The sequence below is a fragment of the Denticeps clupeoides genome, chromosome 3, assembly GCF_900700375.1.
Source record: "Denticeps clupeoides chromosome 3, fDenClu1.1, whole genome shotgun sequence".
Lineage (NCBI taxonomy): Eukaryota > Metazoa > Chordata > Actinopteri > Clupeiformes > Denticipitidae > Denticeps > Denticeps clupeoides.
The window spans coordinates 22,745,024-22,770,866 of NC_041709.1; the positions used below are offsets into that span (position 1 = coordinate 22,745,024).

Consider the following 25,843-nt stretch of genomic DNA (forward strand, 5'->3'; position numbering starts at 1 on the left):
TCTTGCTTGCCCACAGGACATGCACATAATTAGTACAGATGAGGGCCAGGTTTTTGCAGCAGTACAGGAGTGGAACCAGAATGACACGTATAATGTTTACATATCCGACCCGCATGGCGTCTACTTCACCTTGGCACTGGAGAACGTGAGGACCAGCCGCGGAGTAGGAGGCAACAGCATGATTGACCTGTATGAGGTATGTGTTCACGACCTTTGCTGTCAGGTCTGGGCACTGTTATCCTCCATCTTTAAGCTCTTTAATGGAAAATGACCAGTTTTATGGTCTCTGTCTCTGTCCTGTAATAAATGCGAGTCTCTGAAAAGAAGCAACCAATTATATAGCAATAGCTCAACCAATCTTCCAAACCAGTGCACAGTGTTCAACATAATTGCATTTGAAGACTCTTAACTGTGAGTTGCGACACTTGAGACACTTTGGATACATTCTGATTATAAATTACTTTGAATGATAGTGCTAGTTAAACATAATGTAAAGTGAACTACAGTTTTTCCATCTCTGCGTGTTCATAGTGACATACAGCTTCTCTACTTAATACAATTTTACAGTCATGTATCCTTTAGACTGAGTAATACATATATTGCAATATCTATCTTCATCTTTTATTTTTATTATCAATTTTTATTGTCAATTCCAGAAGAAAAATCTTTTAGCTGTTATGCATGTGTCTACTCACAAAAAGTTTTTATGTTATGCTATTGAATTCCCACCCCTTGTTAAGTTTAGTTTTAATTCCTAGTTTTAATTCCATTGAATTTCATTTTAAAAATGTATTATTTCATGTAATAATCCATTTAATATAAAATGGTATTATTTTAAATGCCACCTTGAAAGTGAACCAGAATGAATAACAGAGACACCTCTTACTGCCTGATACTTTCTGCTTAATCTGCAAAGTACAGATCATAATATATTTTCAATATATAGAAACAATATATTTATGGTTGGCTTCCATCAAAAAGACATCCGCATTTCATCTCAATGCATTTTTTTAGCATTTTGTTATTTCTCCTAGGTAGCTGGGATTAAAGGAATGCTGATTGCTAACCGAAAGCTGGAAAACCAAGTGAAGACCTACATCACTTATAACAAGGGCCGAGACTGGAGACTATTACAGGCCCCCTCCACAGATTTAGCTGGCAATGATATTCATTGCATTTTGGTAAGAAACTAATGGCCGCACTCTTAATTCTGTTACTGATGAAAAATCAAATATGAAATCTTTCCCGTGGGATGTCTTAAAGTGCCATTATTCTTGACTCATTTTGATAAAAGATCAAGACGTTCTACTCTTTAAAGATTTGTGTCTTTGGTCACTTGGCTACAGATAAGAAATCACCTCAAACATTTGCTGCCTCAGACATACAGAACAATAAAAGAAATCATGCTGAGATTTCCATAACCAAAGAGGAGGAAACAAATTAGCAATTGCTGATGACTAAATTATTTTTTTTATGGTGAAATTAACATTAAGGGATGTTATTAGTTTAAAAAATTGAAGTCGTTTATTCAAGTGCTGTATTACTTGGATATGTAATTATAGCAGATGCACAAGACATATTTGCAGTAGTATCAGAATATTTAATGCTCACACAAGCTGAATTGTTCGTTTAACTGCTTTTTAATTACACATTCTATCTCTGTTTTACTAGCCTTTCTGTTCCCTACATCTACAACTACAAATGTCTGAAAACCCATATCTGTCTGGCAGCATAACCAGCAAAAGCTCAGCCCCTGGAATCATAGTGGCAACAGGTAAAAATTATCTATAATATGTTTTACAGAAGTAAATTTAGAGCAACTACCATCATAATACACTCCTCTGCAAGACTGGTATAGAATTACATTTAGTAGTTGGGCAAATGCCACATGTAATAGTCATGGACTGGAGACAGAGGACCCAGGTGCAAGCGATCATATAAAACGGAATTATTATGGAAAAAAAACAAGGTAGACAATACAGGCTGGGATGACTGTCAACAGGAACAGGCAAACTGAATGGGTCACAAAGTCAGAATCAGAGTTAGAATCACAGCGCCACAAAGATGGCACGAGAATCAGCAAGGTAATGAACACAGGTAAATGCAGGGAGCTGATCAGGACATTAGTGTGCTGGTAATGATAAGATGACAATTAAATGTGAACGGGGCAGATGTGCTGAAGCTGTGAAAGTGGGAATATTTGCATGAGACAATTCAATCCTAAAATACTCAAAAAAGTATACATATGTAAACTAACAGACATACACTGTTTTGAAGTGAAAGTGAAGTGATTGTCATTGTGATACACAGCACAGCGTACGGTGACACAATGTACTGTGTCCTCTGCTTTAAACCACCACCCTTGGTGAGCAGTGGGCAGCCATGACAGGCACTCGGGGAGCAGTGTGTGGCACCTCAGTGGCACCTCAGTGGCACCTTGGTGGATCGGGATTCGAACCTGCAACCATCTGATTATGGAGCCGCTTCATTTGGGGCTTATGTTAAGATAAGACAGTAGTTTTTGTGGTTGTTCAGTATTGTACACACCTCTAAAGATGGCACAATTGAAACTGTATATATTACATTTGAATTGTGAATTGAATTTGAATTGTAACATGAATATATATAAAATTTGAATTGTGCCATTTTTAGAGGTGTGTACACCCCGGAACAACCACAATCACATGAAATCCAATTACATTTGATCCTAAAATCATAATCACACCAGTGCATATTTTCTCATCATTTCAATTGCAAAATATATAATAATAATCTATAAAATTGTATATATATATATATACACACACAAATTTTATATATTATTAATATTATTAGGGACAAAAATACAAAAAATATAAACACTCTTAAACTTATATCTTGTTGAAGCACCATTTGATATAATGGCAGCAGTCGCACCTGACAATTAAACCCAAATAAAGCTCAGCTGTCCTAGGAGGATTTACTGACATTTACGCAGCCACCTGCTACAGCTAAAGTCATGGTTGACAAAGCATCAAAGGGATTTCATTCTTGAAAGGTATCAGTGAGGAGATGGGTACACAGTATTCATTGTTACATTGTGTAGGGAACCAGCATTCACGTGTATGTGCATGTCAGACCAGGTTAAAAGACCCGTAATTTGTTTTTTTAATAATACGTTTTTAATAATAAGATTAGTATCACAATACACAATACACGGTGTCTTTCTTCTTTATTACTTTTTTCTTGTAAGTCAAAGCAGGTGCAATGTTCTCGGTGTAGTGACACATTTTAAAAAGGCATCTTCTTTATCCTTTAGGGATTTAAAACACACACATCTATTACTAAAACAGATGACAAAACAGGTGGGGAAGACAAGGATCCAGGTGCAGAATCAGTTTGGTCTATTTATTAACCAGAAACATCTAGGACGTGGCCCGTAAAAACACTCTACCTTCCTTTTAGCGAAGGATCACCTGACGCAGGAGACTTTGGTAGTGTCTTTAAGTTTGTGGAACACTCACAGTCTTCCTGAAGCTGGAAGCAACATGAGCTCAGAATGACAATCGGATGAAGGCTGATGGGAGTGCCTGGGTTTCATTGTGTGGCTGATCGGGTAGTGCACAGGGACTCTGTACTCTGAAGAAAGTGACTGGGTGCACGCAGCTCCAGGGAGAGTGCAACAAGGGAAGCAAGTAATACACGCAAAATTCTCATTTGCACTCACTTGCACACCTAATCATGATGGATAGTGCAACGTCAAGGTTGTCTTTCAGGATTTCATGTTCACTTTTATATTAGCAGGGTGGTGCAGCAGGAAGCAAGTGATAGTAGCCTTGTGGGTAACACACTCGCTTACGAACCAGAAGACCCAGGTTTAAAACCCGCTTCGTATCATTGTGTCCCTGAGCAAGACACTTAACCCTGAGTGTCTCCAGGAAGACTGTCTTTCTATCCGCTGATTGTAAGTCACTCTAAAAAAAGAGTGTGTGGTAAATGCCAGAAATGTAATCAGCAGTGTACATGGAAGGCAATTTGGTGTAGGTGTCAAATGGCCTGGTGTGGTGCATGGGTGTTCCTACTCCTACTAAATGTATAAATATATTATAATTTTTCTTCGTCTAGCACCTAACAATCTCTGAGCATGCTCTTCACTGACAAGTTTGAGCCTTATCAGGGCTCTTAGTTTGTAAACTCAATATTCTATAGAAGTCGAATGAGAATTGCTGGTGTCTTTGGATAAAAGCGTCTGCTAAATAAAGTAAAGTAAAGTAAAGTACTCTAGTGCTGTTTCTGTGAGGACATCAGCGTCTTTTTGTTTCATAGCAGTAGGTTTGCATCTGTTGGCGTGGTCGGGTCAGTGAGGTTTCGGATTGGCTTGTTGCTGCTTAACATGTCTTATGATAGGAACAGCTCATCACTCCTTGAGCAATTTCATAGCCAAAGTTGGAAGGTAGAGTTTGAGCAGGAGCTTGAGACGTCAGAGCAGGGTGGGTCGATCACTGAACCACACAGAACTTGCAAATGGTAAAGAAGATTCGGTTTCTATGTGTGTCAGCACTTTTGTCCCCATTTGGCCAGTTTGTTGGAGAGGAGACATGTAGGATCCCATGTCCATAAACAACGAATGGTTGCTGTAAGGCTGTGCTGGTTAATAAGGAGGTCACTTAGCACTGTGTGTACCCTACAATTGCACAGTGCATCTGGAATGTAAGTATTCACAGCCTTTGCCAAGGAGTTCAATTGAGCTCAAGTCCATACTGTTTCCCCTGATCATCCTTGAGATATTTGTGGAGGATAATTGGAAAAAACAGTGGATTGGATGTGATTTGGAAAGGTACACGTCTGTCTATATAAGGTATCTCAGTTGACCGTTCATGTCAGAGCACAAACCAAGCAAGAAGTTAAAGGAATTATCGATAGATTTCTGAGACAGGATGTCTCAAGGCACAAATCTGGGGAAGACTCTTCCTAGAGCTGGCATTTGGATTCTTTAACTAAATAGATTCCTGAAACACTGCTTTTCACTAAAGCAGGGGAGAAGGACCTTTGTCAGGGAGGTGAACCCGATGGTCACTCTGTAAGAGCCAGGTATTACATTTGAAAGAAAAACAGGCCAATATAATCCCTACAGTAGAGCATGGTGGTGTCAGCATCATGCTGTGGGGATGTTTTTCAGCTGCATGAACTGGGAGACTAGTCAGGACAGAGGGAAAGATGACTGCAGCAATGTACAGGATGATAACCTGCTTCAGAGCACTCTTGAACGGTTCATTGAATGGAGTGACAGTTCATTATTCAGCAGGACAACAACCCTAAGCACACAGTCATGATATCAAAATGAGTGGCTTCACTCTGTGTTCTCTGCAAATTTCCTTGAGTGGCCCAGCCAGAACCCAGACTTAAATCCAATTGAACATCTCTGGAGAGATCTTAAAATAGCTGTGCACCGACGCTTTTCGTCCAACCTGATGGAGCTTGAGAGGTGCTGAAAAAGGGAAGGGGCCAAACTGGCAAAGAATAAGTCTGTCAATCTTCAAATAAAAGACTTGAGGCGGTAATTGTTGCCAAAGGTGCATTGATAATGTATTGAGCAAAGGCTGTGAATACTTATATACATCGAAAGGACATTGAACACATATCTTTACATAGATACCATTAAAATGAAAGTGAAGTGAAAATTATTAGCAGTCACGGACACCACAGCACTGCATGTCTGTTTCCTTACCCCCTAGGTCAACCGCTGCCTCTTTACATTACCGGTGAAGTGAATAAAATGTATTTTCTTGATATAGATCACCCACTGGTAGCATTTTATTAGGCAGTAAGTGAATATTTTGGCAGGTGTAAGGATTTAAGGGGCAAATTGTCATGGTGCTGATGTTGACCACTGTCCGGCTCTAAAAATATTTCATGAGGAAACCTCAAAGAAGATAATACTAAGGTATTACTCATCCGATGAACTGTTTGGGAACCGCAAAGAGATTAATGCTAATTGATTATTTTGTGGCCTGGATTAATTATTCAAAATCAATTTTTATCTTGTGGATGTTTTTGTGTGTGCATTTCTTAACTGGGGCATGGCACCTAGATAATCTAGGGAAAGAATGTGAGTTGGGGGACACACCATGACGTTTTGACAAAGTTCATATTCATTTTAAGGGAGGTGGTCATAATGTTATCTTTTACAGTTTTATGACAATTTATTAGTGTATTTGTATTTTTATTTTAACATTTTGTTTTTTCTTTTGTTAACAGATATGAAATAATACATACTGTTAGTAAAAATACTCCTCTATCCTATATTCTCATGTGTGCCAGTATGACTCAGAACACGTCATTTTCAACTGGTGACGGGGATTCTCACTTGCTGTGCCCTGCCAGGCCTTGCCAGGTTGACATGACACAACACATTACCACCACAGAAGCATAGCTCTTCCCAAGTGCTGGTACCTGGCACAGTGATTTCACATAACGGATTTGACTGAGCTCTTCAACATTCACATGTACACGCATACAAATGCACAACACACACACAGTCATGGTGGCACGAGCACAATGCTGTTTCACAGCTTATGAACAGTACAAATACAGTGTCAACACTGCTTCCAGTTGTGCTGAAATACTGTGGCTGCAGTTTCTGTTTACAAATGGCTGTTTTTACTATTAGTAATTATGCACAGTTAAATGCTTTGTTTGTATGTCCATAGGGAATATTGGCTCTGAGCTCTCCTACTCCAATGTTGGAGTATTTATATCATCTGATGCAGGAAACAACTTCAGGCAGGTATGTTAAAGAAGGCTACTTTTAGCTTGAGGTTTGTTTATTTGTCTTTTATGAATATTGTGGATTTCAATAATGCTAGCATTAGTGAAATCATTGCTCTCACTCATTTTCCCTTTACTCTATAACGTAGTGCAAGGAGAGTGTTGATTAAGTCTTTACAGAAGTGAACAGAAAATAGATGTCTCATCAGAAAGGACTTCCAGCTAGTTATTTGTATTTTGGAAAAGAGGAACGGGATACCCAACCAGTCTTTGAATTGACCTGGCCAGTCCTTTATTTCTGACTCCAAGTACACAAGGGGCGATTCACAGCCCTCACCACCTCTTCTTATTTCTGGATATCAAGGGACAAAAGGCGTCTGATAAATGTCATGAGTTCATCCCCAGGTTCACTGTACACGTTCTTTTTCCATACAGATATTTGAAGAAGAGCACAATATCTGGTTTTTGGATAAAGGTGGGGCGCTGCTTGCTGTTAAACAGCCCAGTGTGCCGACCAGAAACCTGTGGTAAGTGTTGTGTATGTGAGGGTGGATTACTTTTTGATCAGGGAGCAATGCCCCACTGTCCCGTTCTGTGCGTTTATTGACTCATATTCAGCACCCCCGCACCTGTGTTGTTATTTTAACATTTTGCCAACGAAGACGGATGATTTTTTGCACCCACCTTCACTTGCCTTCCTGAAGCTAAAAAGAACTTCCTCCTATTCCATGGGTTTGCTGGCATAAGTCTTTCAAGACCTACCTCAAAGCAGCAGGGCTCACTGAGGTGAGAACAGCACAGAAAACAGCCCTGCTCAAGCACTGCCTCGGTGCAGAAGGTCAGCGTGGTTTGGATACAGGATCACACGGTGACGGTGCGGCTTTTAGAGGAATCATTTTTGCTCCGCCACAGAGCACAGCGCTATGGGGCATTCTTTTCCCACAGCAATGTCAGATTCCTGCTGGTACGTTCTCCAATTTGTGAAAGGACTGCAAGTTTGGTAAACTGATGGATGAGATGGTACGTGATCATTTGATTGAGGACTAAGATACAGAAGACACTGTTACTCAAAATAGACAATTTGACACATACCACTTCTCCATTGCATTTCAGGTATTCCAGTTATACCAGCAATCTACCTTGATTTGGTTGTACATGACGATGACGAGTTTAGAACAGAGTCTCAAAGTGCCCGAAATGAATATGAAAGGTTCTGTGGAAGGCATCCACAGAAGTCCAACATAGACGGCATCCTCGCTATCCCAGAGCCCACTCCAGCAGCCCAGTTTGCCTCCAAGCTGTTACTACATGAAATCCCTGCTAAAGTGTCCAGCCATCACAGCCCCGTTGTGCCAGCTGAACAACAACAAAAAAAAAAGTCATGGGCATGGTCTTCAGATTTAAAACTTACAAGCTCACCTCCAGTGCTCACACATGACAAGGACAAAAGCTGTAGCGGTAGCTGTGGACACCCAGACAATGCGATAATCGACCTCTCCTAACCTTGCAGTGGGCGCAGAAGCTTACTGCTTCAGACGCGAATGCTCGAGAAGGGCAGCTCAGTGCTTGTCGTGCTTGTTGTGTGGCATTCGAAGAGCGGGGTAGCAACTGATCGTTGTTTTTGCTCGTGACAACACAGCTGGATTAACTCGCCATAAACTGGCTGGCATTTGTGACTGACTGGCCAGATGGTTCACATAGAAACCGATTTGTTTGGCTGGTGTTCATTCAGTTTGGCAGCACAGGGCGTACTTCATTCAAAGTCTGTCGTGAAAATATTCTTCCTGACAATTGCAATAAAAAAAATATTTTATTTATTTATTTATTTATTTAAGTTTTTTTGACATGATTCCATGCGTTCATTCATTGGCTTTTGTCTTGATAATTTACACATCTTTATGCAAACTAACTGACGTTGCATTTTGTGTGTTTTTCTTCTGCCTAGTTGAACATCTTTATTCATATGCCTTTTCTTCAACATAACAGGGTGAGCTTTGATGAAGGAAGACAGTGGTCCCGCCACAGCTTTTCTACAACTCCCCTCTTTGTGGATGGTGTTCTGGTGGAACCTGGCATCGACAGCCAGATCATGACGTGAGTCCCGATTAGCCGATCTCACCAGTCTTTCAGTTTCTGTGGGTGACTGCACTTTGATGTGTTAACAGCCTTTCTTCATTAAAACACATCTCTGGTTTACAGAGTTGAGATGAGGCTGTGGTGTCAGAACAGTCCACTTGGTTCTGTGTCATATGATGTATCAGCAGGGAACATGAAATTAGTTTGTAAAGAATAAATGAATTACTTCATCATATCATTACTCAATTAATTAGAATTTAGAATGAATTTAAAATGTTCATGTTTATTTTTATAGGAATTTACTACATTTTGAAAATGAACCAAATAAATAGCAGAAATTTTTGACTCAAAATAACAATTTAAATAATAATTTAAAGTAGGTCCTGTTGAGAAAGGTTGCTTTACAAGAATCTGTTCAATTACGTGTATTGTCAGTTGAAATGTTATTTAATTATGGACTGTATTTAACACACTCTTAATTATTACAATTATTATTTACTTTTCACATTCCCTATTGCAGGTTTTTTGGACACTTCAGTCATCGTTCTGAATGGCAGCTCATTAAAATTGACTACAAATCCCTATTTACTCGGGCCTGTGCTGAGGGAGATTATCAGTCCTGGCACCTTCATAACCAGGTAAAAGAAAATTCAGTACTATATATATCATTTCTGTGGTAAATTACAACCTGTACTATGTTTGTGGATCTAAAGTGTCTTTTTCATCAAATACCTCAGCTGAGCCTCTGTTTGTGCCTGGGATTAACAGGGTGAACCTTGTGTGATGGGCCAGAAGCAGATTTATACTAAGCGCAGGCCTGGAAGCCATTGCATGCTGGGTAAAAACTTCACCAGCCCAGTCTCTGCTGATCCGTGTATATGTCGAGCACATGATTTTGAATGGTGAGTAAATCTTTTTTTTTTTTTTTTCCTTTTGTGTTATATAATAATAATAATTTATAAGCAAGCACATTATTTGTACTAATTCATTGGCATTTGTCATCAGTCTTGTAGTGAGCTGATAAGCATGGGCATTATTTAACAGCTGTTTATTTATGATACAAATGCAAGGTACGATGGGAAGAGTCTAAAGTTTAATTTGTATGCAAATGCTGGTTTGTTTTGCCCTTTGCTTTCATGTGTTCTGCTATCCCAAGATAGTGGTAAAATGGTATGTTAATGATGTATGAATGAGGCAACAATTTCACAGTTTTTGTCCTAACTCCAGCCGAATGGGAGACTAATATATTTCACACGTCTTTGCAATTTGCACTATTATGGTGGAACATATTTTTTATGGCCAGAGAAAAAAATTAATCTTCTATAGATGCTCCAAAAATGCTGTTTCCTGTGATCAGAGTCTACCAAAAGTGGTTCAATAAAATGATCTTCTTAATATCCCTACTCTACTCCCACTGAAGCAGAATCCAGGGCGCTGTTGTGGCACCCAGGGATTCTGAAAATATCCAGAAGCTGCTGCTTTGTTTTGTGTCTCAGTAAAGGGGAGAAAACACGGTACAGATTTAGGATGTCGCTGCATTTATTGATAAACTTACAGTGACTGGGACATCCACTCCGAAGCGACTAAGCAGCAACAAGGGGGGAGGAGAGGAAGGTGGTGGCAATCACAGGACCCCCCGGGCTGCTCGCTCTGTTGGTCCTTCTTGGCGCTATATGACCCAGATCTTCAGGCAGCATCCCTGCTTGCATCCTGTTGGGAGGCAGTCCCGGACCCTCTGGCTGCATCCCTTCATGCGTCGTGCAGGGCGTTGGTCCCGCAACCTCCGGTGACCCGTTACCACCCTGGCAGGGTGGTCCCTTTGTAGCATGTGCACGTCCATCAATTGGTGTAACTGATTTATACAGTTAAACCAACTAGTGCTATATACACCACCACAAAACCCCTCAACCAAACACACAAAAAATATATGCAACACTGGCACAGAGCCAAACACACTGACAGAGGAGAATCCATGTACAGACAAATACACACACAAGGAGAGGAGGGTACACATTGGGGGAGAAATCCAATACAAGAGACAGGAACAAAGCAAAATAAACAACAATTCCAACTCACTCTTTTTCGCTATACACCAAACAACTCAACTCCAAGCTCCTCCGTGAGCACTAGGCCTCCTAATATACTGGCAGCAGATGAGCCACCAGACCGTGGGTGGAGCCAGGAATGAGAAGCCCCTCCCCTGCAGGCCTCACACACAAGGATTCCCACTGAAACACTCCCATGATGCGAGGCACCCAGGGACGTAACAATGATGAATGTTGTCAGCGGGACAGGGCGCTGGTGCTTCGCTGCCATCCTTTTGGAGAACATCCGGGCAGAGGGGTGCCGCGACCGAAACTGTCACCGTGAGGCAGGACCGGCAGTGCAGTTGCTGGCAGCTGACGTCCCGTCACCTTCCTCCACCTGCTTACCCCCGTGTAGCCATCTTCCTCCTCCTTGCGGACAGCTTCTTATAAGCAAAAACCATCCAACATGAAAGATCTGGAATAGTAAAAGGAAACCGCATTGGCAGTTTGACATTTGATAAAATGTTATACAACTAAATGGAGCTTCACTGAAAATCTTTTTTCAGAAAAAAAAAAGCCATGACTCAATGTTGCTAGGAAATGAAAGACATACCACTGTTCTGGTATATAAATAAGCAGTTTGTGGCCTAGCAGGTAAGGCCACTGAGCAAATCACAGTGCCCACACACTGCTCCCAGGGCGTCTTTCATTGCTTCCCACTGCTCACCAAGGTTCGAATCCCGAGCCGGCAAGGTGCCACTGAGGTGCCACTGAGCAAAGCACCGTCCCCACACACTGCTCCCCGGGCGCTTGTCATGGCTGCCCACTGCTCACTCAGGGTGATGGGTTAAATGCAGAGGACAAATTTCACTGTGTGCACTGTGTGCTGTGCTGCTGTGTATCACATGTGACAATCACTTCACTTTATTATTATTATTATTATTAGGTGATGGGTTAAATGCAGAGGACACATTTTGTTGTGCACCATGTGCATTGTTTCACAATCACTTCACTTTCAAATAGAGTAAATTATTGAGCAGACTTAGAGGTGTTCCCAACCCTTTTTATATGTAGTGGAATGTTAAATATGTTGTATGTATATAAATATGTATATAGATATGTTGTCCTTATTTGTACATTACTGTTTAATGCATGATTTAGTCACAAGAATGTCTCATGACATGTCTCATTAGTCACATGAAAGTCAACATTTCATGTTAATATAAGATAAGATCCTTTTTAAGTCCCACAAGTAGGAAATGCTGAGTTGTTTGTGAGAATGAGTGATTCAAAAATCATATTCAGTATTTTAGCCTATATGGCTTTTTATATAAAGGTTTCATACAACTTTCATACACCAAAGAAAAGGAAGGGTTCTTCTCAATCATCAAGTCTATGGCAATTGGTTGAAAATGCTGTGAACATAACAAGGGCATAAGTGGACAAGCCACACAAAGACATATGGTTCTCTTCTGGGTTCTCTCTGATTCCAAAGAGGTTTTCTCTGGTTCCCAAAGGTAATTTTCACCAGCTGTCATCAACTCTCCATGCTCCTGCACTAGCTTTTCCAGGCTCTGAAGGCTCAAACTTCAAAACTTGCCAAGTCCACCCGACTTCAGCCTTTGGCTCTGCTTGTCATGTCTCTGATAGACTCGCAGCCAGTCTGGAAAAACAAGTCTGATCCACAGAGGCAATGTACAGAATTTAAAGTGTCCACAACATGCCTTTAGAGATCTAGTGGAGTCAATAAATTGATAGCTAGGGCTGTTTTGGTGGCAGCTGTGGGAAATTGTGAATATTCATTGTATTCATGGTGTTATCATAGTGTGATGAACATACACATTTGAATCAAAATTGTGAACTTAGATCTGAAAAAAATACACGAACGAACTGTAAAACCCAATAATGCAAATGCAAATGAGTTTTGTACCTGTTTTGTGGAGAATTTAGATTTTGACTGCTAAGTCTAAGTTAATATCTTCAATCAGAAATTTACGTTTACGAAGTTAAAGAAGTGCAGCTATTCTCTTTAATAGGAAATTTAAATAGCATTTAAATTAGCATAGGTACATCCCATAATGAACAGCTCGTTGGGTTGGCCACCCACATTTTCAAGCCGTGCCCAGTGACCAAAAAAGGAAATGGCCACCCAAGCCTTTATTGCTCATGCATACAAATATGAAATCTTTCCCAAAAGTATAACTATTAGATGTGTGTGATCAGAGAAACGCCTTATTTTGCCGATTAAAATTGGTTTTGTAACTGCAAATGCTTGTCAATTGTTTTGAGCTGTTTGAGCTGCCAATAGATCCTGCAAAAAGGCCATATATTGTGCTGTATATCCTTAGCTTTCTTGGGCATGCATTGTCTACCAGCTGTCAAGGCCACAGAAAGCTTTTCCCAGCATCTTATCTTAGGTTTCTCCACCAAATTCTGCCTTGCTGAGCCCTGAGTTGACCGTCAGTAAGTTTACATCTACAGGGTCTTTTGAGTTCACAATGCACCTGCATGTGTGCTTGGTGAGCTCAAAGCACTAGATGTGCTGCAAAGCATCACCACGTTCACCGTATAACGGTGCGAAAGGACACAATATGTAAATGCTCACAAATATACACATATTATTTTGCTCATATCGTATCTCTTGTTACGGTTTTTGAAATAAGATCAATGAATCCCACTCATTGACGAGTTGAAACAGCATCTGTTTTCAAACTGACAAGGGTCCAGTTTGTCTTAAGGCAATTACTTTTCTTAAGGCAATTACTTTTCAATCTCTTTCTAATAGCTATGTTTTGCTAATTGATTAGCTGCTTTGAAATGTAGATAGACTCAGTTGTCAACCATGAATTATTTCGCTTCTGAATAATGGTTGGAGTGAATTCTCATACCTGTTTGTTGTTATTTTTTCCCCCCAGGGAGCATCAGGGTTCACTGGTTCCAAGATCAGTAATTATTTAATAAATCAAAGTCACATTGAGTATTTGAAAGGGCATGGCTTTTAACCAGGTGACTAATGAGTAATTGTAGAGTTGCATTTTAATGTAGAACCGAGGAGAAGCAGTGGCAATGCCTCTTTAGGATTTGGCTACTATCATTCCTCAAAATAGCACAACATTTATGCTTACCATAAAATGAAGGACAAAAAACAGAAAAATGGCCATTATGTACATTATTGATAAGATCCTCTTTGTCATTCATAGTGATTATGGGCACGAACGACAAGGTGATGGAACCTGTATGCCGTCTTTCTGGTATAATCCAGCCATCGTCTCTCAGAGCTGCACCCCTGGGCAAATTTACCTCAACAGCACAGGGTAAGAACTAATTTGCTGAGTATACACTGTTTTTCATCCACTCAGCACTCAAAGGGGTATATAACCTATACACATACAGCCACACACAAACTAGTGCTGGGTAACAATGAAATATTTTAATCGCATTGTTGTTTGTAACATTCAGTAATTTTTTAAAAAATGTCTTCATCTTTATTTTCATTGTAGCAATGAGACATTGCACAATGCAATTTTTAGGTGCAATTTCCGGTGCAGAAACATAAACAGAAAACAATTACTCAAGTTAAAACTAAAATAAAGAGGGAATAAAATAAAAACCAAAATTGTCCATAACAGCAAAACAATATGATTCCACACATACTGTACATCAAGTTGCACTTGTTCCATAACCATTGGTAACAGTTCCTGGTGGCTGAAGTTATTGTAAGCTCGACAAGGTGTAGGAACAACAATTTGTTTTAGTAGCACACACACACACACACACACACACACACACGCGCACACACACGCGCACACACACACTCACATACACACACACACTAATCTAGGTTGACCAGATATGAGCTTGTGAAAAAGAAAACACCTTAATGTGACAAGGGGGCACCAAAGAAAATAAGCTTTTGTACTACTTTCTGTCCACCATTTGTTTTCTCTTCTGGTTTATGTGATACATCTAAGATGCCCATCCCAAGCCAGACTGATCAGTACTGCCCCGTGACCCAAAGTTATTATGTATGTGTATTCAGAAGAAGACTTTCAAAATAAACAAATAAATGTATTAATGCTAGATAGAATATTTAAACCATGTTAACTTCCCCAGCACTAACATAAACTGATTATACTTAGTTTGTATTAGTTATTTTTCTCCACTTAATCTATGCTTGTCTCTCAAGGTAAAACCCTGTCATCTGTGTCATGTCACGTCCTTAGGTTGATTTTGCACTGGTGTGTGCACCACCGAATAGCAATCATTTTGCTATCTGAGGAAGGATCCCTCGCATTTCTTCTTCGTTTGGCTGCTCTTTACATTCTGTATTTGTGCTCTTTTGCTCAGTACTGGCCTGTGACATAATGTCCAGTTGCAGCCTTATTCCAAAATTTTTTTTTTTTTCAACAGAATTCTACACACAGCACCCCATAATGACATCATAAAAAATTCACTTAAGGTTTTGGCAAGTTTAATAAAAATAAAAATAAAAATGAGAAATGTACATACGTATTCACAACATTTGCCATGAAGCTCAAAATTGAGCTCAGGTGCCTCCTGTTTCCCCTGATCTTCCTTGAGATGTTTCTGCAGTTTATTTGGAGTCCACCTGTGGAAAGAAAATGTTGATTGGACATGATTTGGAAAGACACACGCCTGTCTATAAATGGTCCACCGTTGACAGTTCATGTCAGAGCACAAACCAAGCTTGAAGTCAAAGGAATTATTCTGCAATAAGCACAGTGGTCTCCATCATCTGTAAGTGAACAAGGACACGTCCTAGATCTGGCCGGCCACCTAAACTGAGAAACTGGGAGAGAAGGGCCTTAGTGAAGGAGGTGATCAAGAACCATTGGTCCCTCTGTCAGAGCTCCAGAGGTCCTCTGTGGACTGAGGAGAACCTTCTATAGGGGCAACCATCTCTGCAGCAATCCACCAATCAGTCCTGCATGATAGAACGGCCAGATGGAAGCCACTCCTTAGTAAAAGGAACATAGAAACCCATCTGGAGTTTGCCAAAAGGTACCTAAAGGACTCGCAGGCCATAAGAAACAAAAGTCTCTGGTCTGATAAGACAAAGATTGAACTTTTTGGTGTGAATGCCAGGTGTCACGTTTTGAGAAAACCAAGCATCACCAGGCCAATACCATCCATACAGTGAATCACACAACCAAGATATCAAAGGAGTGGCTTCAGGAAAACACTGTGAATGTCTGTGAGTGGCCCAGCCAGAGCTCAGACATGAATCTGATTGTACATCTCTGGAGATCTTAAAATAGCTGTGCACTGACACTTCCCATCTAACCCAGGGCCGGAGTGGGACAAATTTTCAGCCCTGGAGTTTCATGCCTCAGGCGGCCCACTTTAGATCACAACCTGTTATTATTAAAATCATGTAATTATAACATAATATGTTAAGTCTACAATAGCGCACTGTTTTGTAAAGCCTTGTAATTCTAAAATATTTCCAATTCAGTGCAACTTCACAGACTACTTCAACATGAGACACATCTCCAACATAATTATTTTCAACAATATCAGAATCTTTATTCTGTTCAAATAAGTATTCACAGATATCCAAACTTTACAAATGAAATAAAATAATAAATAAAGATATTAAATAAAAATTTAATTAAGAAAAAGTGCAGTTCTGATATGAAACAATTTAGAATTTTCAAATACGAGAATATGAGTTAAAGGGCAAATCTCCACCACTAATCTTTAATATATCAGAATGTCCTTTTCTTCAATATAAAGTATCAATCAAATTAGTGTTATAATTTTAAAAAATCGCACTGTTCTTTGCAAGTTTGTTATTCACAGTATAGCATAACTTTCTGATAACTTTCCATTGTCCTCCCCCCTAGTTTGGCCAACCCTGAGCAGTGCACTGGTCTCTGCAACTTGGTTTATTACAGTATAAATGTCCAAAGACATGAGAATTTATTTCTCAGTGTACAGCACAAGACAAAGTCGCATGATACTATTGTTTAAATCATATGCCGCACCGCCGCACAATTCACTGACTTGATAATAAACTAACTTGAACAGCAGTTTGCAAGCAAAGTTTAACATCTTGCCTTACCCTTTTCATCATGCTCGTTTGACGTTTCAATCCGCAAACTTGTATTTATGAAAAAATGTGACATTTTTGCGCATTTGTCTGCGTCTGTTTCCAAAGCTTTCCTCTTTTAATTCCTGCCTTCTCTTTCGCCACCCTTGCTCTTTCTACTTTCCATCTTTAAAACACCACTGACGAGTGCTCAGAGTGTTATGTCAGGGTGTGTCTGCAAAAAAAATTATAAAATAGAAGTGGCGGCGGAGGCGGCACAAGGTACAACGGTAGCAGCAACGTGATCAACTCAGTTCCAAGACTTAAAATAATAACACCCGTCCTTGCAGCCCAAGTCTCACACCGGCCCACTGGGAATTGTCCCAGATCTGCCGATTAGCCACTCCGGGCTTGATCCAACCTGATGGAGCTTGAGAGGTGCTGCAAAGAGGAATGGGCCAAACTGGCCAAGGATAGGTGTGCCAAGCTTGTGGCATCATACTCAAAAAGATTCATCAAAGGTTGATAATACAAATAATACAAGGTTCATCAAAAAGTGCTGAGCAAAGGCTGTGAATACTTGTATACATGTGAGTTTTTTATTTTCAATTAATTTAAAAACTTTTTCAACGATGTCATTAGGGGGTGTGGAGGGTATAATTCTGAGGAACAAAATGTGGAAAAACCGATGCAAAGTGAATTCTTACCGGAGACACTTTACATTATGATATCAATGGAACTAGATGTGTTAGTCATACAAGTTTGTTAGTCAAACTTGCTTTAAACCGTATAACTTTGATGTATTTATTTCAATAGGAAGTACCTCATCATACTAACTTACAACATAATTAATAAGATAAAATAGTGTTATTGGAATGTAAGAAGTCTGCGGGTTAATGTGAAGCAGAGAGACGTCTAAACTTTATTGAAAAATTAGGGTGTAAATGTAACCTATATATGTAACCTAGAGTCACATTTAGATGACAAACCACTAAGAGAGGGGCAGTGGTGGTCTAGCGAGTAAGGAAGCCGACTCATAACCGAAAGGTTGCAGGTTCAAAATCTTCATTTCTTTCGCAGCCCTTTGTTTGATAAATTTCCATCTCAAAATTAATATTTCAAGTCATGCCAAAACCCTTTTGGCTGTTTGTGATGAAATTAATTTGGCTAATGTATGGCAGACTATCCATCATTTTATTCACTTCCTCACAAATGTCACACTCTGATATATTACTTTTTCATACCCAAATCATTCATGTACTTTTTTTGTCCTGTGCAAGAGGTAATATTGTTGTCAATAACCATGCAATTGTGCTTTTGGAAAATTGTGCTTCAAACAATGACATTGGAGCTTGAAAACACGACATTTGACATCCAGGACTTCTCTCAGAGGTTAAATCAAACTATGCCTCAAAAAAGTAAAAACAATTAGTACAACTTCAAAAATAATTATCTGATAATAAGAAAGCACTTTGAAGAGGTCTGCCATACAGGCTGCTCTAGATGGCTTGCTAACTCTTCAAGCTAACAGTGCTGTTTGCAAAGCACAGGCTGTAATCAGGCTTTTTTATCAGGCTTAACTCTCCAGAGTATCTCAGATCCCATAGAAATCGGTGCCCAGAATTGCATAATTGCATTTTGGGGCAGTGGGGGCCTAGCAATTTAAGGTAACAGCACCGTAATCAGAAGGTTGCTGGTTTGAATTCCGATCCACCACGGTGCCACTGAGCAAAACACTGCTCCCCGGGCACCTGTCATGGCAAGGATGATTGGTTCAATGCAGAGGACAATGACAATCACTTTCACTTCACTTCATATAGACCTATTTCTCTATTACACCAACATGCCAAACTATTGTCCATGATACTGTCCATGTTACTACTGGATATGGTATAAATATCTATTATCAAGGGAATGAGCTCTGGTCATAATGCCAGAAGACTTTTAAACATTATTCCCTGCTGCCAAACACAAAAAAATGAACTGCATGTCAATTATAGAGAATAGAGTGAAGGATTTTTACTGTGTTGAATTGCTATTCCTATCTAATGGCTTCAGGTTGGAAAACTTCACTCTCCATTGCTCAGTGTATCGTCTCAGCCCTGCTGTTTTTACTCTTGTAATGGAACCCTTGGCTAAAGCCATTAAGAGGTATAAATTTAGATGGAAACTAACACAAATTTCCTTTTATGCAGATTTTGTTTTGTTGTATAGATCATACACTGTCACCTCTGTCCCCCGTCTTGTTGACTGGATCCTTCTGTGTTTACAAAATTAATATCTCTTGCTAGGCCATTTGGGAATCTTTTTTTCCATTTTGATTGTCCATGTAATTTTTTGTTTACTTGGGCTTTGAGATTTCTCCTATAAAATGTTCATCTAAATTTTAACCATTCTCTTGGAAATCTATAAAGAAAGATTTATATCGATACTTTCTCCATCTTTTCTTGGCATGGTCCCCCTCATTAAATTCTGCTGAGGTTATTGTTCCTCGGATGTGTGGATTTATTGGAAAGCCTATGCTGAATTTTTCTCAGGTACAGCTGCCTAAAAGGGGATTTAGATCTCCCTAACATTACATGGTGTGGTGTTTATGTGTAGTGGGAACAACTTGATGCTTCAGGAAGAGACAGCTGTCCATGAGGTGCGTTCAGAAGTACACTTCTGAACACATTGATCATTGTATGAAATAGAAAAAAAAACTACATACATTTATCACACAGCTCAAAGACCTTCTACTGCAGGACACACACACACACACACCTACCTACAATTCAGAGCTGCCAATTCACCTATTGTGCATTCTGCATCAAGGTAAGCTTCCCTCTGTCTTAAGGTGGTATGAGTCTTTCATGAAAAGCATTCTGAAACATTTGTTGTTGTATGGGCCAGTTGTTGGGATAGAGCAAGGGACCCCATTATTGGAAATTACATGGTTATATTAAAAGCCCTCTGTCGGGAACTGTCAGTGGTCTTGTGCATTGTTGTTCCTCTCATGTCTCTTCATGTCAGTGCCACATGGTTCCTTTTTAGGATTTGTTGGTTAAGCGTACATTGTTGATGTTCTTACAATATTTCTCATGCATTTTTTTACAATGACTGACCAATTAAACAAATCTCTTAGAACAGCACACAATCAGTCAAATGACAAATTCTTACAAATACATCTTGCTACACACCTAAATAAATTTGGTGCACTTTTAGATTGCCCCTTTCTAGAGAGAATGTCAGGATGATGAAAACCCTACAAATTATTTCACATTATTTCATGGTTAAGGAAGTGGCCCTGTAATCACAAGGTGCCACGAAGGTGCCACTGAGCAAAGTACCGTTCCCACGCACTGCTCCCTAGGTGCCTGTCATGGCTGCTCACTGCTCACTAAGGATGATGGTTATGGGCAAAGGACATATTTCACTGTGTGCACAGTGTGTGCTGTGTTGCAGTGTTTTACAATGACAATAACTTGACTTTCACTTTCACTTAACCACTCATCCTGGGACACTGGACACAGAGCAGGGCTCCAGCCCACCGCAGGGTGCACACACCGATCATGCATATACTGCATATATGATTCAATAAATTAAAAGTTCATTGATTACATCTGAACAATTGTAGAGAATTTGTTGATCAATGTCTCAGTTAATGCCTTAGGATTATAAGTTAAGAGTCACCTGACAGCAATGACTGAGTACTAATCAGGTACAACAGGCAGGGAAAAGATAGACGCGGAAGCTTGACTCATAAACAGGGATTTAATAAATGATCACACCACAATTAAAATAATCACAATGGCACACGGCAAGGGTACACTTTTAATCACAGATTATCAAAATAACCAGTGAGAACAAGACAAAGCTTAAACTCTGCTTATGTTACAGATCCCAGTGCCCCGGGACTGTGACAGATTTAAAAAAAATTTATTTGTGTCTGCGGTTTCTGTATTTAACAGAGAAAACACAGGCAGGAATCATTAGTGTCGTTCGCGTGTGCAGGCATTTCTTTATCTAAAGAAAAATAGATTTTACACTCAACTTTACAAACAATTTACATATTCTCATTTCCTGAATTACATTACGTTCTCAGTCTTCTCACAGGTTAATCTCAACAGAAATACACATTCGAACATTACATTCGTTCAATATCTGCTATCACTTTTACAGAATCAACCCACATACTTGTGCTTTCAGCCCATTGAACAACCATTTTCATAATAAAACCAGTATTACTTAACATAAATGCAATAATTACTTTCAAAAACAGCTTGAACAGAATCTTTCCAGTATTTTCCCATCCCACAGCACATCAGTGGTCTTAACATGTGTACACGTACACATAAATAATACACTCAATCTACCTGGCAGTAGTAGCATGAACAAAGAAACGCGCGTGGCGCGGCCACCATTTCACTGAACTACACGTGTCTCACACTTTTACTTACTCCTAACCATGTGATACCTGTCGCATTTTCCGACAGCTCTTATGAGTAATTTCTCTATTATACCCAATGGGTGTATTTAAAAATAGTGGTGCACTATACTAACCTGTATTTAACAGAGAAAACACAGGCAGGAATCGTTAGTGTCGTTCGCTCGTGCAGGCATTTCTTTATCTAAAGAAAATACCGCGAGAGTTAACGCCAATTCCCCCTTCCAGTGATAGCTCCCCCTGGTGGTAAGACCGAATTCTTCCCTGAGTGTGTTCCTGGATATGGGATAAAATACAAGAAACTAAACACCTAATTATGACCAAACTTTTGAGCGCGTCATACTTAGAACACCAGAGTACTGGGAAATGTCTGGAATTTGTCAATTTACCAAATACTTATATAAATTAAATTCTCTTTTGAACAATTGTTGAGAATTGGTTGATCGTTGGTTCAGCTAAAATCGTGTGATCATATGTTCAGTCACCGTAGACTAATTACTCAATACTGTTAAATGTTATTATTTTACCAAATATATACATAAATGACATACATCACTCTTATCCAAAGTGATGCTAGACAGATTGACAACTAGTTCAAAAGCAGTGAAATAATGGGTAGATGTTTTGAGTGGAAGAGCTAATTAACAGAGAACAAGCACAACTCATTTGTTGAGCAGTCAGTTGTAAGGATGTACACATAATTTGTTATTTGTTATTACAGCTAATAAGAACACATGGAGTTTGGAGAAGTAGTTTGGGGAATTTTGACTCAGACCAAAGCGATGCATTTCAAAGTACAATAAACACATTAAATTAACATGTGAAATATGTCTCAAATTGAAATAACCCAGTTAAAAGGATAGCACATGTTTTCAGTTCAAAAGGTGCATATTTATTCAACTTTTAACTAACAATTAACAGCATTTTTTTTTGGTTGTGCAGCTTCCTGCATATAAAAACACTCAATCCACCATTTGTATTATTTGATCCCCTACAGTACATCATGTTTATGGTTTGGGAGTTGAATGCCAGCATCTATCCATTAAAAATAAATCATTTTTTTTCCTTTAATGTATTCAGCAAAGTGTCTGATTAGCTTCCCATTCCGTGACTCTCTGAAAGACATACAGAGTGCGTGTAAATGATTTTCATTATGTGTTTCAGTTACTGTTTGTACTGTACATGCATACATACTCAACAGAACAAGACATAAATGATGTACCTACATACCTACCTGTTGCCAAAGTATTTTTGACATTCTCACTGTGTGTTTGAAAGGAACTGTATGGCTGTTCTATCGGTGCCATGTTCTTGGTCTTCACTGAGGAGCAGACTTATTGAGGACATCCTATCAGGGAACAATGACAGATGTATTTTGATTCAAAAATCAATTGTGGATTGTATTTAGTGTTGCCAGATCCTAAATGTTGGCTTATCGTTCCAGCATCTTAAAATTGTTGTATTTTGAGAAATTATTGTACACATGCACTTTTCATTCTGACGTTGCTCAGAAAATCTGCATATCATCATAGGCTGAGTATTATAGTGTATAATTCAACATCTACCTACAGAACGTTTGTAAAAACCACTTCTGTGCGGAACAGCGCCTCCACCTACACTGAACAGCCCAGAATGACATTTGCAGCTTTCTTTACTGTTAGTGCTAGGTACAGGTTTTAACCACTCAGTAAAACTGGGGACTTTCTCCTGTTCATTTCTGTAAGTCTGATGGCGATGTTGCATATGCTTACTCTTTGCGTCATCAGCAACCCATGCCTAAACCACTCATTATTGTTAAGTTTGTGTGTCACCATGTGTTACATCATGCATTGTCAACTGTGCATGAAAGCCAGTTGAAACCAGATCTGTGCCATGTTGTGCTAATGAAATAACTTAAAATGAAGGGGTAAAATTATCGTACATTATGGAATTTTGAGAATTATTGATTATACAGAGGGTACAAATACGATAATTACAGAATGTCTGTCAACACTGAATGTATTACTCACCTGTTGATTTGTGGAAAATTCCAGATAATGGAAGATGTCTGAGATTATGAGAGTCTGGTAAAATATTCCAGTTCAGTGAATATATGAAATATATGATTTATCACATGGTCTGTAATAGTGGCTCCCATCTCATCAATGTGTAGGGAACATAGGTGGCTGGAGATGATTATTCTTAGTGAGCAGAGTATAAATGTGAAGAATCTATAGATGTGAAGTATTCATCTGCTGCACTCTGTGCCGATCATAATTTCATCTCATCAAGTTTTGGGATTTCTTCCCCTTTTTGAGCTATTTGAAGTGTGCAGCTTTGAGGTGTAAATCCTCACTCCTTTCTTTTCATTGGACAGCTTTCACAACGATTGTGGTGGGGTCCATTGACCCCACTTATAAACGGAGTGATAAGACACCATAGGAACACCATTCTCTGTCACTGAACGTTTTATTTAACGAAGGTTAACACACACCATTTCAGGTTGTAAAATCTTGTTCCAAGCCTGATAAGATGTTGACCCACTTTACAACTTTTCAACTGTTAAGTTAGATTGCATGTGTGTGAGTGTGAATGAGCAGATCATTCTTGTCATTAAATGTATGTGCGTTGTGTTAGATTTTCATGTAATAAAATCCTTGGGTAAGATTAGTTTTCTGTGTTGAAACCAAGGTCCCGGCATTGTAAAAACTTTATCATGCGTGCTCTCAACTTATAATAATCGAAAACCATCTTGGGGATGCCCTATTGGTTGCAAATTATTATATCATTATTATTAAAAGAATAACTGCTTCATAAAGATCAAGACTTTAAAGATAATTCCTGTTCCTAATGTACACCATAAAGGTGTGGGTTTACAGGTTCAAACCCCACTTACCACCATTGTGTCCCTTAACAAGACACTTAAACCTGAGTTCCTCAAAGGGGACTGTCCCCTTAACTACTGATTGTAAGTCATTCTGGACATCAGCATCTGCTATAAATTTAAATAGAAATTGAAACAGTTCTTCAATGTATTTTTTACTCCTCTCCCCTTACCTCTCTCTCTTGCCTGGTCCAGTTACTCCTCTATCATGGTGGAACTCGTCTTTCTTGTTCAAAAAATACCCACACTGAGCAAAATAGACACAAAAGGTCCCCTTTTATGTTTGAGCCCACAAAAAAAAATTCAACTATATCTCTGAGATTAGATCAAAGATCATAAGTGTTTCAAAAGTGGCTTTTTTTTGGGCTGCAGTTGTTTTTTAGTGGATTTAAAGGTTTTAACAAACTTTATTTTAATTTAACAAGCTGTGAGTAAGTATTTTTAAAAAGAGGAAAGTTATATAATTTTATTAGTAGGTGAGTACATTTAATCATTCTATGAATATGTTGACTGACTGCAAATTGTGTGAAAAAGTCATTCAACTGTTACACTGAAAAAATCTGAAACTATTTTTTTCAAAGAATAATCACATTCTCAAACCAGACAGTGCAGCCTGCATAACACTAACAGTTCTTTAAAACTCTATATATAACCCTCTAGATATCGGAGGGTGGCAGCCAACAACTGCACTAGAGGAGTGAAGGAGGTGTACGCAGCCAGAAAACAGCAGTGCCCCAACCGAGCACCCAGAGGCCTACAACTCACCACCCAGGAGGGCAAGCTTACTGCTGTACTGGGCACCAACGTCACTTTCCTGGTCCAGCTGGAGGAGGTAACTGAGTGTGTGTGCATGTGTGTGTGTGTATGAAAATAAACATTTCCACTGTGTTTCTACTGCCTCAACTGTAGAACCCACCCTTAATTAAAAAAACATGTTAGAAGTAAAAGTTATGTACTTACACAGGCAAATGTTTTTTTTTTTGCAATCATTTGACTGTTGTCTCAATACCATGTCGACGCTTACAATAGATTTCACACTGTGAACCTGAACATGTATATTAAAATGCACTTCATTAAAATGCACTTCATGCTGCCTATAGCTGATGCTCTCCCTCATAATTTTCCTTTGTTGTACTTTGTATGTGAATCATATTCAATCATTGTAAAATGTTGTATTAAATATTTTCATACAGTGTGTATTGCAGAATAAAAGAAAGAGCACTACACTTCTTCCACTTAATACTGTAACACAAGCAAATAATACAATGTCCTATTGGGAGGACAAAACAGAGTCCACCCCCAGCTCGTTCGCTCCTCCACCTTCTGCCCCTGGGGCTGGAACCTTACTGCGGGTAAGTGCCGCGGGTTGAGGTTGCCACCCTGGGTGGACAGGGTGGGTCATCTGGCTCTTGTCCACTAGTTGCCTCCACACAGGAATGGAAGGAGCCGGGGTCAGGTGGCGGTGGAGTCGGCACAGCCAGTGCACACTGGTTGTTTGCTGGGGAGCTCTGGAGTCGGCGACTGGTATGGCGGAAGCATGCAGAGGTCATTTGTGCTGCTGGCACAGCGCTTTGGCCCCGCCGGGGAAATGCTCGGGGGGGCGGTGTTAAAAATACAGGGTCAGTTTGCAGAGGTGGTCTTTCCCAGCCGAA

At 39.5% G+C, this 25,843-nt stretch overlaps 1 protein-coding gene across 1 annotated transcript in view; it reads left to right on the forward strand.

The window, feature by feature from the left end:
• The window catches only part of sorcs3a (sortilin related VPS10 domain containing receptor 3a), a 157,764-nt gene that overhangs the window by 107,414 nt on the left and 24,507 nt on the right, over nt 1–25,843 (forward strand). Inside the window, exons 9-18 of the mRNA XM_028972927.1 lie at nt 17–196; nt 1,035–1,181; nt 1,672–1,774; nt 6,690–6,766; nt 7,183–7,274; nt 8,734–8,841; nt 9,344–9,461; nt 9,592–9,725; nt 14,051–14,164; nt 24,852–25,023. Coding sequence (XP_028828760.1) covers nt 17–196; nt 1,035–1,181; nt 1,672–1,774; nt 6,690–6,766; nt 7,183–7,274; nt 8,734–8,841; nt 9,344–9,461; nt 9,592–9,725; nt 14,051–14,164; nt 24,852–25,023 — 1,245 coding nt within the window. The remainder of the gene's footprint in view (nt 1–16; nt 197–1,034; nt 1,182–1,671; nt 1,775–6,689; nt 6,767–7,182; nt 7,275–8,733; nt 8,842–9,343; nt 9,462–9,591; nt 9,726–14,050; nt 14,165–24,851; nt 25,024–25,843) is intronic.